Source organism: Alligator sinensis, unplaced genomic scaffold, assembly GCF_000455745.1.
Source record: "Alligator sinensis unplaced genomic scaffold, ASM45574v1 scaffold1094_1, whole genome shotgun sequence".
Lineage (NCBI taxonomy): Eukaryota > Metazoa > Chordata > Crocodylia > Alligatoridae > Alligator > Alligator sinensis.
In genome coordinates this window covers 219,334-235,701 of record NW_005842562.1, presented here as the reverse complement: position 1 = coordinate 235,701, position 16,368 = coordinate 219,334, and the positions used below count along the sequence as shown (strand labels likewise).

Genomic DNA, 16,368 nt, shown 5'->3' with positions numbered 1-16,368 from the left:
CAGGAGAGGACTGACTGATCCACATCCTTGAATGCCTTATAGCCTCCTAATTCACTCATGGATTTAAATCAGTTCAGGCTGGAGATGTACCACACTTATGGTCTCCCATGTCTCAGGCAAGTGCACTAACCCTGGACAACTATGAGTAAGAGACCAACACTACCTCTGCTAGCCTCGTCGTATTTGGGCTCATCTCGTACACCTACCAGACTGGGTCCCTCAAGCGAGAGACACGGTAGCATCCCGTGTGGACACCAACTGGGCTTTGGCAGTTCTGGGCACTTAACTCACCATGTATCTGGGTCCATGAAGGCAGTTTTCCTTAAGTGCTCCCGGGGGTAACTGTTCTTCTGGTGTGGTTTAGTACCTGCTGAGGTGTTGGGGTTTAAAGCCCACTTTATGGACGTGAGAGGCTCCTCCCTAGCTTGCTCCTGCAGCCATATGGCTGAGGGCAGGCGAAACTTGGGGGTATCTGAACCCCCAACCCTCCGGGCTTGGGCCTGCACGTAGGATGCCTGCCAAAAGACTTTGGAAATATCTGAAGCCCCTGGTGGGGGTAGAGGATGTTTGCTGGTTGTAGGGCCACTTACGGTTCTGGACTGACTCATGGATTTGGCTGATCTGGCTTGGAATATGAAACAGTTCTTAAAAAAAAAAAAATCTGTTCTTAACCTGGCAGGGGGAAATAACATGCATCTGTGTCCATGAAGGCAGTTTTCCTAAAGTGCACCTGGGGAGAACTTCTCTTCTGGCATGGTTCAGTACCTGCTGAGGTGTAGCACCTTTAAGCCCACTTTATGGAAATGGGGGTCTTCTCCCTAGCTTGCTCCTGCGGCCTGATGGCTGAGAGCAAGCAAAACTCGGGGGCATCTGAACCCCAAGCCTCTGGGCTTGGGCCTGCAAGTAGGATGCCTGCCAAAGGATCTGGAAACATCTGAAGCCCCAGATGGAGGTGGAAGATGTTTGCCGGTAGCATGTAGGGCCACTTACAGTTCTGGACTGTTGGATTTGGAATTAGTTTTGGCTAATTTGGCTTGGAATGCATACATTTTTTTTAAGTGCCTGGTCTTATCAGCCATAATATCTGATATGCCTTCCATGGGAGGGCTTAGTGTTGAGGGATTTTTGGACCTGGGAGGGGAATCAGAGCTTGCTCTATTCCCTCCGTGCATCAGCGTGGTATTGCAGTGTTTCCAGGAGTGGTTCCCCCTTTGGGGAACATGTGGCAGTATCAAAAATAGAACTTACACTTGTGTTACTTGAGATGCCTGGTGGTCTTAGCAGTAAGGTGGCGTAGTTGTCAGCAGAGAATCAGTTTATGTGACTGTTCCTGCACCCGAACAGAGAGTGTGGTTGAAAGGGGTGTGGCTTGGAGGCAGCGTGGATGCTGTCCTCATGGAATCATAGAAAATTAGGGCTAGAAGGGACCTCAGGAGGTCTAGTCCAGCATTTCTCAATCCCTTGGTCGTGACCCACTTAGCAGGTCGCAGGAATATATGAAAAGGGTGCAAATGAAATTTAGAAAACGGATTCTCCTTTAAAAGGAGGAAATGCGGGATACCGCAGCGTTCCAGCCGACGAGGGCCTGCTTGGGGCCCCCATGCGCCACCCCACACGCCCCGCCCTACACACTGGGGGGTCTGGGGACAGGGGCAGTGGGTCGGGGGAGGGGCACTGGGTCAGGACTGACCATTGGTGTTTATAAATGAGTCGTGGTACAACAAAGGTTGAGAACCGCTGTCCTAGAGAGTAACTATGTTTTTTTAAGTGCTGATTTTAATTACATACCTTTATCTGAGCTCTTATCACTGCCACTTATGATCCAAGTTCAGTTCATTCCTTAGGTTACATCTTCTCTTCTTTCTTTCTTTTTTTTAAATTTCTTTTCCCCCTGTCTTTCTAACCTTGGACAAAAGTTTCTATAGCTTCCTGTTTGTCTCTGGGAACACTTAAATCCAGTTAGAACTGTGCTCAGAGGAGAAACGGAGTGATCCTAACGAATAACTGAAAAAGACAAAAAAGCAAATTTTATTCCCTTCTGTATGTCACTGCCTATGCAGCCAATCACTCAAAAACATGCCTCCTACTTTAAAGGAACGATCCTACTCTGTCCAGGGAGGCACAGAGCGCTCCTATTCTCTCAATAGGCAGCCTTTGTGTCTCACATAGCCTAAGCACTGGCAGGGAGTTGCTTATAGGCAGGTAACAGAAGCTAACTACAGGGTGGAGGGAAGAGAGGTAGGACCAGACATTTGGCCCTGGGATGCACATCGCCATCATGGGATCCAGGTCTCGCTGGAGGTGGGGGTGAGGATCCCTCGCCACCTTTCCCCAAGGGCTAGTGGCAAGTGCATTAAGTAAACAGGAGAGCTGGAATCTAGGCTCTTCTCAGCCTCAGTCTGAATCTGCATCTCCCACTTCCCAAAGGAAGTGCCCCAACAAACAGGTTTAAGGTGGGAGCAGCTTGGCTCTCACCACAGCATTTCAGCAAACTATGTGGCATTTTTCAGATTTCAAACCACTAAATCAGTGCATGTGGACCAGCAGTTACTGTAATACAAATAATGGACCAAGAAGGGATCCGCCCATCAGAAGTGGTGCTTCTGAAACCTTGAGCATGTCCTGGCAGAGAGCAGCGCGTATCCGCATCCTGGTATTAGCCCTTTAAGGGCAATGTTATCAATCCGATACACTGCTTGAGTGGGCAGAACTATAACCAACCTGGAAGCAATGACTGACCTTCCCGCCGCGCTTAGCTCCGGCAAATTCTCTGAGGACGACACTGGCTGCAACATGAAGGGGCTTCTTTGTACTCTGTCTGCAAGCTCCCTCAATTTAATTTTAGATGTTGCTCCCTTTTACTGCCTGTCTCTGTTGCTTATTGTTACTTCAGTTCAGGGGCTCTGGCCAGACTGCTAGACACTGTTCTAGTCTGGAACAGAGATGTGACCAGTTTATTTAGAACAAAACCTTTCTTCAACCATTACAACGTGCTCCCACAGTGCTCCAACCAGGCTGATTTAGCTCCATTCTCATAGAGAAGCTAAAACTGTACCACTGCTTTCAGAAGAGAGAGGAAAAAACCCTTACACTTTTAAAGAAGACTTTTATTTGTGAGTAGAACTTAATGATACAACGAAGAAAGAAAAATACAGGACTTTGACCCCCCCATCCCAAAGTGTGTAGCCATACTGTACACAACTAGATTTCATATTGTCATACAAAGAATTCAAAGAACAGACTACAAAATTAGAAATTAAAAATCGTTGCATATGTGGTCAAAGATAAATGGAAGGACTCCATTAACTGAAACATAGAGCAATTAGTAATGTAATTACGACCCTGGCGATAAAACACAATTTAGCAAAGTAAGATAAGTACTGTATGCTTCCTAGTGTACAGAGGACATACAAGGTTAAAATACAAGCTCAAAGCCATTAGTGCCATGCAGTCCTTGCTAAACATTGCTGTTTAGGTGTCTCTCTTATGCAGTGATGTGCTGTTGTTTCTAATTCCACCTTACCTCTACCCTTTGCAAAATAAAAGTTAAATCTCTGGCGGTGTTATTTACTGCCACTAACCCTCTTTTCTCACTTGCAACCTTACAGTGCTAATTGGCATCTCTGGTGAGGTTGTCTTCCCTCTTTCCTTTGCTACCTGAAACTGGTCTGAAGAATCTAGGTGTCTGAGGCCTAATGTAGGCCTTATCTCTACAGCGCATAACCTGTAGCTACTGTTCCTTGCTCTCCCACTGCACACATAAGGCATTCAATGTCTATGTTACTGGCTCTCAAACAGGGTTCTTCTGATACAGTCCTAAATGGTTCCACCCATAGTAAATTATTTTCAGGTACAGACACTGAAGGCAAGCCAATATTTTTCTCCCATGGAAGGACCTCTTAAAAGTTTTCTGCTGTTACCACCAGAAATGGGTCATATCTGACCCCTAAAATTGCAAGGATTCCACTCTTTTATGGTTGGGGCAAATGAAGATGTTTGCAGTCACACGCAAGTGCAGCAGAAGAAAATATTTTGCTTTTTCAAGGAAATTCCTTGATGCTGGATCTGCGCATGTGCTCAGCGACAGAGGCACAAGGAGTGCAAAGAGGATGGGAAAGTCAAAGGAGACTATCATCTTCCCAACTACACTATGTGCTAAATGGTTATGGCAACCCCTGGAATGCTAGAAGGAATTTCTGTTCCTGATTTAACCACTGCTGGCAACACAGGGGTCAAGAAATAGCAGCGCCTGTAAGTGAAACAAAAGGATTAATATAAAAATGTGTAAGCATTTAGGTTTTTGATGGCTGGTGGGGGGAAGAAGGGATAAAGACACAAGCCTGTAAACAGCTTATATGCAGTAAGTTTGCATTTGAACCTGGGGAAGTTTATCAACTTAGGGGAACCTGTATTAAGAACCAAACCCAAAAGGCAATTGCCCATGCTCTAGCTCATCACTTGAAAGTATCCCATATGCTTTCGGCTACTATTTTCCTGTTGAAAATAGGATGAGACCTCAAAATACCAAACTATTAGGAGTTTGATTCTTGCCAATGCATCACTTTTGTCAAGGAGGCAGGTCTATAAGGCAGGTTTCACTATATTGTAGTTAGTAGAAAAGCAAGGGTTCTTTGAACACACAGAATCAGCAGAAAACACCACCATCAGTTCAATTTGCTTAGACACCACGAGGTTAAGTGTAAGTCCCAGCTATACCACAAAAGAGAATGCGAGTGGAAGAGTGTTGGATCTACTGTTACAATAGTGAACAGGAGCAATACGGAGAGTCTCAAAGCTGTACTAGCACATGATCTGTAATCACTCAGTACAGAAGCTTACATCTCAGTTCAAGAATGTGCCCTCTCTAAAATGCACGTGCAAAAGCATCCTCTCTGCAATGCACTAGTTAAAAACAAGCCCCCATTTGTGACAGGTTAAGTACAATATTGGAACAGAGCACGGTCAAGAGTGAGCAGATGCTGCATCGGGAATGTGGCCTTGTGAAAAATATGCTCTTCTGTTAAGCAACATGGGCTTGAAATTAAAAACGGTGGTTTAGGGTCTTCCTCATGGAAGCCATTTTGTTTGTTTACAAATTGGGGCTTGGATCTGTGGTTAGCTGCTGAGAACACAGGATTAGCACCTTTTTGCACATTAGTTTCCTGTTATAGCCTTAAACAATCAAGCTATCACTTGAAGGGTTGGTTGGTTTATTTGTTGCATTCCTTTACATAATAAGACAAAACACTCAGTACAATCTGGTACATTCTAGTGGTTAATGAGTTTAGATGTTAAACTATGACAGTGTTTCTGCAGTGCATTTGGCCTTTAGGAGTCACTCTTCTTTTTGTTCTTCTTCAGGAAGGAAGGAGTGCGGAACTTCTTTTTCTTTTTGGATGGGGACTTTCCCGGGGATTCATCACTCCCTGGATCGGCAGTTGCCCCTTCCTCAGCTGTGGGTGTTACTGCCTCTTCAGCAGGCTGAGACTGGGGTTCTTGATTTTCCACTGCAGGTGACTCAGTCTGGCCTTTGGTCAGATCTTCGTCACATTTACCTTCCTCTTCCTCCTTTCCGAAGGTTGGGAAGCTGAGTGCTTCTGAAGGCTCATCAGGGGTGAGGTCTGGGAGGGTTTGCTTGAAAGTTGCAGCATCACTGTCATCTTTGTAAGTCTGTTCCTGCAGTGTCTCTAATGGATTGACATGAAATATTTAGTTAGAGTGCACTGGCCTCCTTGAAAATGCATTAAGCTATATGATAGCCAGTGCTTCATGTGAGAGCCTAGTTCAGACTAATGTAAATCCTGCCAAACTTGCATATTTACTTTCGCTTTGGGCACTGGGATACATGTGGAATATCAAATGATTATTTTTACCTTCCACAGTTGATTCCATCCATGGTGGTCTAACTCACCAAGAGTAAATGGGAAGGGTTTATTCATAACATTGCAATGTTATTTTCTTTGCAAATGAAGGGACAATTTTTAGCACAGAGAACATGGGATTAAACCTACAACTTTGGCATTCAGGAGTTGGCATCACTTGGTTCCTAATTCTAAAGTGCTTTTAGATTTGGTGGGATGGAACAAGGTTACAGCTCACTACAAGCCTATGGCCGAAGGTCAGCTAAAATCATTAATTCCCAATTTGCCAACCCACTTATTTATAAGTCTGGTAACTCACATGATGCTTCTCAGAGAGGATTTGATGACAAAGATAATTTCCAGTTGAGGTCTTTTATTGCAAAGCCTTTATTAATTTTTACACTATTTACTCGTGTTATGGGGTTTAGCATGTTGTTAAATTAAATTAGCCAAGCCCAGTTTGCCAGACCAACTTACACTGGATGTGGCTGCTTATCCAGCCTTCCATTGGGGTTGGCCAGGGGGTAAGTAGGTCTAAAGTGGTGCAAAGTCCTTGTAACAGTCTTATGCACACTCTGCATTTCAGCCTGACCTGACCTGGATCCCTGTAGTCATCGGTGATGTTTAGCAACATTCAGCTTTAAACCCCTCTTCATAAAAAAATAATTTTAATTACATCCTGTTACTGCAAAGCAAATGGACTGGCACTGAGCATGTAAGACCCAGTATGCATGGGAAGCACCAATTAATAAGCTTTCTGTTAGCTGTGTCAAATTCATAAGCGTTGCTGCTGCTGCATAAAAAAACCCCCAAGAGGATGAAAACCAGAGCATGGTGGTTTGTGAACTACAAGAAAGGGAGGGGCAACATTTCCCCTTTAGTAATTCAAGCTTGCTACAAGTGAGAGAATACATTTGGTAAGAGCATTAGATTTATTTCAAAACACTGAAGGTCATCACCACTCCTACAGACTCAGTATTTGACAGTATCTTTAAAGAACAGAACTGAAAAGTCCTCATCCTGCGTCGCTGTGAATACCTAGCGTGTTGTGAGCTCTCAGTGTCAGACTAGTGGAAACCACGTCAAACTCAGCATCAAGCCAAACGTTCCCAACACAGATGTTAGAGGTTGAAATTATGTTATTAAGGAGAGGATTTAAAAAGGTAAAAGAGAAAGCTTTTATGTATGTTAAGAGTTGCCTCACAAGGCTCTAGTCTGATTAGCCCCTTATGACCATTTCACAGCAGTTTATTTGTGGTACAAAAACCCCACTAGTCTTTTCAGTATTACCAACTGTCTGGTGTTTTCCATCAGGAATTTGAGTGAAAGGCATTAATCAGACTAATTCCCTTGTGCATGTACCATGAGTGATTTTCAAGGTAATTAGAAACTTAAAAAAAACCAAAAAGAAAAGAAAAGATTTCTGGATTATTCACAAAAAAAGCATTAGAAGCTACTGACATTTAAACAGCATCTGCCCTTTCCTGTACACTACACTTACATAAAAATGATTTACAACTCATTTCTCTAAATGAACTATTTTGCGTAGCCTCAGGAACTCTCCTCAGACGGATCATTCACTAGAGCGCAGCAAGTCTCTCTGACCCCGGGGCAGTTTTTGCTCGAATACGGGAACGCTACAAACTCCACATCAGTCCAATGGGACAAAGTTACCATGGAAGGGGCCAATACCCTCAGGGACTTGAGGACTTCTATCAGCGAGGGGTTCAAAAGAAGTCCAAACCCAATTTCAGACATGGCAACACTTAGGAATGTCAAAATCTCCCTGGAGATGTGGTATTTCCCACACACACAGACAGCGAGGCAGCAAACTCTGCAGCCGATCAGTAACACTTGTATTCACAACTCTGGCCATAGTGGAGTTATGGAGATAAAAGGGTTTTTTTCAAACATGGACACACACGCACACACTAGGGTTGCCAGCTCTGACTCAAGCTATTCCAGGAGATTTTCTCCCCAATGTGATGTAATGTCATTAATTTCATTTTCTTAAAATATCCTATTAAGATCTCCCAGATTGCTTTCAATAGTCACCGGGAGATCGATGCCTATTCTGGTAGACTCCTGGCCAATCTGGGAGGGTTGGCAACTGTAACCACACACACACACACACACACACACACACACACACACACACTGGCATTACTGAATTGCCATCAAAGAAAGGTAACATTTTGAAAAGTATATTTGAAGAATAGTTGCAGTGAGAAAAGTGCCTGTGAGAACAGCACCCTCGCCCAACAGAGAGCCTGTCAGTTGCAGAGGTCATGGTATTGTCATAACTTCCTTGGTTTGGAAAATACCATATTTTCTCACATACTGCATGCCCTCAAATGAAACGTACACCTTGTTTTTTAAGGCAGAATGCAGAAAAAAAATCCAGAGTCAGGACTGAGTGTGAGATGTAGAGTAAATCCTCCTGGAACAGTGTCCAGGAAATGTGGCACCAGGAAGTTCCTCCTGTCAATTGTGCCAGGTGCCTGGACTGTCTCTTTTGGGACACCACATTACTTCTTGGACATGTTAGTTATGTTCCCAAGAGGACTTGTGCTAGCTAGCTCACACAAGGTTGGCCCCAAACCCTTCCAAGAGCAGTAATAAGACTGCTCGCTCTTTATTGTAAGTTGTTCTTTATTTAAAGTTCCTGTAAATCAAGTGTTGTTTCCACATAACAAGCCTCATCAAGATACACCACCAGGAGCTCACTTCCTGCTTCAGGCACAAGCTACAGCGCTCAGCCAAAAGCTATGGCTATAAGAGGGTTAACACAGGACTCCACTACCTGGGAAGCTGTCTGGCATGCACACGGTCTCCAGGCTTGCCTCTTTTTCAGCAAAGAAAACAACTTCCTCACTTAAAACACACACCAATTTTGGGGGCTGATTTTGGGGCAAAAGGTGCATGTTATATGTAAGAAAATATGGTACAAGCACATCTGTATAAAATTAATATTTTATTAGCCCTGAAAAGCCAACACAGGCAAAGTTCCTGTTTTACCAGCTTATTAATGATGGAAGAGGCACCCAAGAATAGTTCAACTTGCATATTCTTTGAGTTGCAAGAAGCAACTGCCTTTTGAACAAGAACACAGGCGTATAAGGTGAAGGAGCTGTTGAGTCTTACGTATAGTCCGAAGGGAAAGTCACCGAGATACGTGGACTTTCCCCTTCCAAGATTCCAAACTTACATGTAAGATGCATTTAATTAACAAATATTCTGGGAAAGCAGCAACTAAAGAACTTAATGTCTGTCACTGTCTGAAAATGCCTGACTTTTTTTGTTGTTGTTAAAACACAAACAAAAAAAACGAAACTCAGTAAACAACAAAGATGCAATAGAATGAAGCAAAGCACAGAAAACTCTGGGAAAGAAGCAGAAACAAGTCAGAGTATGGGATGATACTTACTATGGTAACAGGTACTCTTTAGCATATCCACCTCCTGTTTGCAACGCAGCCACAAGAAGAAAAAAGCACAAGTAGAGAATCTGTGCATTCATCACAGCCATTGTGTTAAATTAGAAGAATGGTTGCAACCATTCTTATAGAAAACAGGATGCGATGAAGTAGTGAATGGAGACTTTGTAACAGACAAGTGATAATATCCAAAGTACAAGGTAAAGGTAACACAAGACAAATTAGATTACACCTGGTATTGATATTTATATCCTAGATTTTGCAACAACAGCAAAAAAAACCCCTAGACTTTCCCAGCCCTTTTCCCACTTGACAGATACTTTTGCTACACTGGGTTACCCAATCAAACTAAGAGTCAAATATTTCTGGAGGTGTAATCCAAACACAATATTCAAGAAATGTGCAATCAGTGAGGATTTTCCAAACTAATTACTCATGTTCAGTTTAACAAAGCTCTGATTCACAAGGTGACAGAACATTGTGCTTCACCGCAGCAATTCTTGCTCAGAATGTGCCAAGGAAAGAAACAGTGCAGAAATTTCAAAATGGTAATTTGGAAGGATACTAAGTGGTCCGAAGGACAGTGCACACTTCTTTGTTATTGTGAGCAGAACTCCTAGGACAGTTAGTTACAAAGCTCCACAAGACTGTTAAAAAAACTAAAAAATCCTTTTTACTAGTCTACATAGTCTAGTTTGCATACATTCATGCTTCAGTCCATACTTGTGTAGCTACCAGATTCTGCCCCCCACCCCCAGCAAGAAGTAACATACCTTCTTCTAGCTTAATCGGTGTGCTGGGAGGAGTGCGAGCTGAAGGAGGGTCTGGGACACTCTTTTCTTTCTCTTGTCTGGCATCTTCTGAAGGCTCTACTCATGCATCAGCATGGAAGTGAAAACCAAACAGCACACGCAACTGTTAGGAATGCATACACCACACATGTCCCCTGCACCCCTAAAAATCATCTGGGAATAACTTTTTCTGAATGCAAATTGTCAGAATGCTTAATAATTCCAAAGCAGGCAAAAGATTCATGTGATCAACAGACCAGCGTTGTCCAACTCCTTGCCAATGAAACGGACTGAAAAGACATAGAAGTCAGACTGCTCTGGGTGCCTGCTTTGATAACGCCATTCTTGACAGGGATGGATTGTGGGGAACGACCCAGAGGAAGAAATGCCCACCTGGCCAAAGGATGCCAAAGCTGAATAAACAAAGTTCTTTTGCTTGCTTTGAATTTATTTGCAGAACCTTGAAATAAATGAAAGGGACATTCTGCAAAGGAAAGGATGGAAAGGTGCAGAGACAGATCATCATAAAGTGACATGCAATGAACTGCAATTATTCCAAATAGATTTGGCAGTGGCTTTATTTTTTTTAAATAATAAAAAAAGGTTCCCCACCCTCCTGCATCTTCAAGCAGGACTTATTTATCAGTGAGCAAATATTACTGAAAAGAAATCTTATTCCTCAGAAACAAGAGATTTCCTCAGTACCAAAGCACCGTCCACACAGTTCACCCCAGGCAAGAGAAACTCCAATTAAGAAATGAAATCAGCCCCTTGGCTCACAAACCAAGGATGTCCAGAGATAGAGATTCCAGAGGTGAAGATTAAGTGAGAGGCTGGATTCCCCCTTGATTGGCAGCACAGCTGTACCATACTCATTAATACCTGAGGCCTCAGCCAAAAGGTCAGGATTGGAGCTTAATGCTTTGATGACTGCTGAGTGAAATTCCTTGTGAGGGGACTTCTGCTCATCTGGCTCCTCCCGGTTAAGATGTGTGCTGACCTGCTGCGTGGTTTGACAAGAAACCTGCGCAGCAGAGAGCTCAGAATTTTCTAACTGCTTAGAAAGTGTTGATCCATCAGGATTCTGCAAAATCTTCAGGGCCGGTAGCTTCACTGCTCCTGGAAAGGCTTTGGATCTGCCTTGCACCTCCAGAGACTTTTTATCTGAACCAGTTTGTTCCCTGATGCTCTGACTCTTAAGCAAATCATTTGGTTTCCCAGGTGGTGTCTGTCTCAATAACACAGTCTCTCCATATTTTGAAACCTTATCTACGTAGAATGCAGCAATGCACAGAAAAAAAGGTGTATGCAATTACACAGGCATAGATAGTAACAGAATAGCTCATGCCCAAAACCTGCTCTAATACCTGCACATGCAAAACAAAAGGTAGGCAGAATTCACAACCCTCTGAACATAAATATCAAGCTATCAGAATGAGAGCAAGTGCAGCACAGACTATTATTAATAATATGGAATAAGTCCCCTTACAGAAATTTGAGGAAATGTATTCAATTATTACAACATAAATTATTTAAAATTGGTATTACATTAATGCCTGGAAACCTCTACCAAGACTGAGGTCCCACTGTATGAACATGCACTAAAAAAATAGTCTGTGCCCAAAATTGTTGATAATCTAAAAAGACCAGGCAGTACAAGTCTGAGAGGGATCCCAAGACATAAAACAGGTCCCTGTCAGGACCAGTGTCAAGACCAGGTCATCTTAGTTTCAGTCCAATGTCCTGTCCAGAGGGCCTACTTGCCTTTGGTAAAGACTGGCAAAATGAGTCCTCCAGCATGCCAATGCAGGCCATAACTTCTGCTACATAAAATTTTATACACAAATAAAGCAAGACAAATCCTCCAAATGCTGCAGTGTCTTCTCCCATAGTGCAGTATGATGCTCTTCCATTTTCTGATCGTTCAGAGATTTTTTTGGTTCTAGACAGTCCTGAGACGAACCATGATCATCTCTCTGCTGGCCTTGCGATAAACATTTCATGTACCAACGTGCATGTTTTGTTCTGTGTTTTCCCAACTCAACATACTTAGCAGGTCTCCTACTTTCACCAAGTCAAAATATTTAATCTTGTAGCCTAGTAGCAATGGCATGTTTTACTCATCAGGCTAACTTCCAATATTAAAATGGGAACAATCTGCTGTTCCAAGTGCAATGAAAAGTTTGACTGAATGAAGTCTCAAGTTTCCACATGAAACTTCCAAATGGCAATAGTAATTGGCCAAATTCTGTAGAACAGGTGACCAATATTCACTTTTGCCTCTAATGAGTTTTGTTTTTTCAATCTAAATTCCTCGGATTTTGGTTAAATACTTCATAACGCTTAAATGGTGCTTCTCATCTCCAGAGGTGCTTTCTAGGTCTCTAATTTACATTTGGACACACTAAAGCTGAAAAAGGTTAAGCAACATGTCTGTGGTTACAGAGGGAGGCCACTGTAAAAGTCAAGATTAAGAATGTAGAAAACTCTGGTTCCCATTCCTGCGAGTAAGAGAGACAGACAGACCACACTCCCAGTACAAAATGACAGCAATACTTATTACTAGAGGTTAAGAGCAAACCAACCTTCAGACCCTTTCTGCTTCCTCTCAACTTCTTTGCGATACTCTTCCAGTTCTCGATCAGTGAGTTTATTGAAGGGATTTGGTCCTGTTGTACTCATTATAACTTTTGGCTGATATTCCTTCTCAATGATTGCTTTTGATGCAGTCACCAGTTCTCCCTGCCAAAAAAACAATGGGGATGTGTGTGCCACTAAACAAAATTCAGAGAACCGTGACAAAGGTTGAGGCTACAAGCAGCCAAAATAAAACAAAAAGATAGGTCTGATAAAAAAAAAAAGAGAAAATGTTGGTGTTTATTTTCTTTGGGGTTTAATAAGCACTATTAACAATTAGGATCTTTAAAGGTTGTTTAATTTTAAATAAAAAATACGTCTCAACTAAAAGTCTACATAGACATCAGTGTTTTCAACCAGGGAATATCCACTATTGAACAGTACATCAAATAGCAGTGGCCAAACAGGCTTTGTTGGATTATATTTATTTATGTGAATATATCAAGTTTCTTTAGAATAACAGAAAGAAGATAATGGTCCCAATTCTGGAAACTTTCTGAGCATGGTGCTCCAGCAGAAATTAATGGGATTCTCATAGAGAATGCTTATGGGATCAAGCCTAGTATTTATAAATATTCAATGTTTAGAGAAAAAGCAATTACTAGTAGCTAAGAGATGTTACAGGAAAAAGTTAATTAGCTATCGTAAGTACCCCAAATTAAAAGCATTTTGCAAGTGTCTGTAATAATACTGAGTGTTTAGAAATGTTAATATGTCCTCACTGGTGTTAGCATGTTTATTTAATATCTTTAATATAAATGGGATAAAGAAAGACTGTTAGACTGCTAATAATATATGTTCAAAGGCCAAGAACAGGGAGTGAGCAGCTACCCAGGACAGTCACTCTCCCCCCACAAACATCATAGGATCGTGACGAAATGGGCTGCCACCAACAAAAACATATGCCTCTCTAAATGAGTTAGTCTCTAATGTGCCACCCTGCCCTGTTTTCTGGCATGATAGATAATATGCTGGAGAACTAGCATCTGATGCATAGCCTATGCTTTCATCGGAACAAATATCTAAGATTTATTCTTTGGTCAGTGAGGCAATTTTAGTTAAGTCCTAAAGCCTTCTCCTTATGAAAGCACAAATGCAATCCAGATAGTTTCAAAGCTGTACAATACTGCTGTGTGCTAGGTGTAGGAAAGGATCACTGGAATATGTTGAGCATTAAGTATGATGTATTTAAATAACAGGATGCATCTCTAAGTTGTTTCCATGTCAAACTGTTACTTGTATTAATACTTAAAATCCAAAGTGTAAGTGCTGTGTACAGTTAAAATAGTAAACGGTACTGAAGAGAAAAATTACAAGGTACAGCAGGCACGAGAGGTTTTTACTGTACAGAAAGCCATGGGATTATTTTTCTGAATGATACAAGCTGCTGAGAAGACATCATCAGCTCCAGCTGGAGTCAGATTAGATGCTCTTGGTGGACAATGAGCCAAAGAATGAATAAACAGTGAGATGTGCGTGAAAGCCTGAGACAACAGCTCCAGGCACCTGCATCTCTCTGGATGCAATCCAGGGACACAAAGAGACTAATTGCCAAAGGATACACTCAGGTCAAGCAGCCAACATCAGCAGAGTATGGTGATGACCAGATGACATGGAGAAACACTGTTGCCATGCTATGCCTTAAATTAAATCCAAAGTGAAAGCGCTTTATATAACATCTATCACCACCTGCTCAAATTAGGGGAAGTGTGCAATGGAAATACCACTATATTGCATAGAGGTAGGAAAGAGGAAGGGAGAGGACATCTGTCCCTCAAAATGAGATGCTTTTCTTTGTTAACTCATTATTTAAATGTTCAACTGAGCAAGAGCCTATTTCCTCATGTTAGCATAGACTGCCAGCAACTACAATCTATTTTATTTTCATGTTAATGGAAGAACAATTTAGGAACCTTATAAAAACAAATCTAATGTTTAGGGCCAAAGCAGGTATCAAGTATCCTTTTTTTCTTTTGCCAATTAGCTACCAAAATGCCCCAGAGAATCTGTTCTTGCTAACTTGGGTTGGCAGTAATGAAACTGCTTTCTGGACCAGCGTACCTCTTACTCTGGACACCCTGACATCTAACCCCCCACTCTGGTTCAAATGAAACATTTGCTATGAAAATAGCAAAATTATTTCTAAACTGCCTTAGCAGATTTTAACAAGAAAGTTCATTCACAGAAGTGTTGGAAGTCCTCTCTCCTCCTGCTCAACGATGAGAAATCAGAAACATTCATGAAAAAGGAAAGATTAGCATTATGCATTTGTCGTCATCTGCATCTTCAGAATAAGGAAAAGCCATCAATATAAACTACAAAATCAGATCATATTAATATTATAATTACTGATGAGGAACCATATTGATTATAATACAGTTCGTGCAATAAGTATTGAACTTCGTCAGATCTTTAAAATGTACTTCATCCTTTAACAGCCCATTGGTTCATGAAAGGCAGACTGTTTAGCTTTCTGTTTAGCAACACTTCTCTTATCATTGAATACTTCTTTTTAATATAAAACTAGGGACTATTTGCATGGACATTTCATTTGGTCCCTATCTGAATTTATGAGCTTCTGATTACAACTTCCAAACTGATTTTCTAGAAACTGACCACAGTAGGAAATTACAACCAGTAGCAAAGAAAAGACGAAGCATTATTTAAAGAAACTAAGCAGTTATTTTCAATAAAATAAGAATAACCCTTGCGTCAGCTGTGGAAGTAACACCTACCATTCCATTTTTAAAAGATGTATTTGCAGATTTCCATGAGCTACCCTTTTTAAGTACCGGAGAACCACCTGTTTTAGTTTGACATTCTGCTTACACCAGTATAAGCACATTAAACTACAAAAGACCCGCCAATTAGTAGTGTTTTCTCAGTGTCGTAATTTATCTGTAAACAAGTTTAAAGCTGTGAGCTGTCAAGAGTGATAGTTTTTCTTGATAAAATGGAAGAAAACAAATAATGCTCACAACGACTTTGGGTTCAAACAGTAACTAAACAAAACAACAAAAAAATCACACTGGCTGCATCTACATGAGATGCCAACTGTGCAGTAGTGTCACATGGCAGGAAGCATGATGAGACACTACTGTGTAGCAGTAACGAGTTAGTACGCAGTCAGCGTCACTCAAAAGCCGTTCGGCAACACTACTGCGCGGTAACTCCAGTCACTCCGAGTCATTTAGTACTCGTTTATGCAAGTACTAAATGCCTGCGCAGTAACAAATGCGTAGTCAGCGTCTCATGTAGATGCAGCCACAGCGCATGTAAACATGTAGAAAATAATCAAACCATTAGCAATAAGCAGCATGGGCTTGTAAAGCAGCAATCATGCCAAAAAGGCATAATTTTACAGGATTACAGAATAACCAGACAAAGAGAACGTGCTCAATACAAAGCATGTTGTTTTCAATGAAGCATTTGAAAGACTCTTCAAATCTTACTTGAAAAATTCCTATCATGTGAATTGAAAACTGACTGAAAAACTGTAGGCAAACAGTAGTGACAAACTGCATGGCATCCAGCCTGGAGTGGGGTGACTAATGGGCTACGATTATGCTTTGTTTTATTTAAAAGACCATCTTTATTTGTTTCTGGGAAGAGGACAGTAAGAAGGCACATCAAGTTCATGACA

The 16,368-nt window shown here is 41.7% G+C and overlaps 1 protein-coding gene and 1 pseudogene across 16 annotated transcripts in view; one reads left to right on the top strand and one right to left on the bottom strand.

The window, feature by feature from the left end:
- The first annotated feature begins 1,043 nt into the window (after positions 1 to 1,043).
- On the top strand, positions 1,044 to 1,213 carry LOC112551694 (annotated as a pseudogene).
- A 1,876-nt stretch (positions 1,214 to 3,089) lies between these two features.
- ADD1 (adducin 1) overlaps positions 3,090 to 16,368 on the bottom strand; it is a 125,029-nt gene continuing 111,750 nt past the window's right edge. For 6 of the 16 annotated variants that reach the window (XM_025214066.1, XM_025214065.1, XM_025214067.1 and 3 more), the window contains 4 exons: positions 12,674 to 12,830; positions 10,971 to 11,357; positions 10,071 to 10,166; positions 3,090 to 5,687 (listed from right to left, as the gene is read on the bottom strand). In XM_025214066.1, coding sequence (XP_025069851.1) covers positions 5,329 to 5,687; positions 10,071 to 10,166; positions 10,971 to 11,357; positions 12,674 to 12,830 — 999 coding nt within the window. In that variant the 3' untranslated portion in view covers positions 3,090 to 5,328. Of the gene's footprint in view, positions 5,688 to 9,287; positions 9,323 to 10,070; positions 10,167 to 10,970; positions 11,358 to 12,673; positions 12,831 to 16,368 lie in introns of those variants that run through there. The other 10 variants (XM_014524036.2, XM_006032330.3, XM_006032331.3 and 7 more) reach the window with 4 other exon arrangements.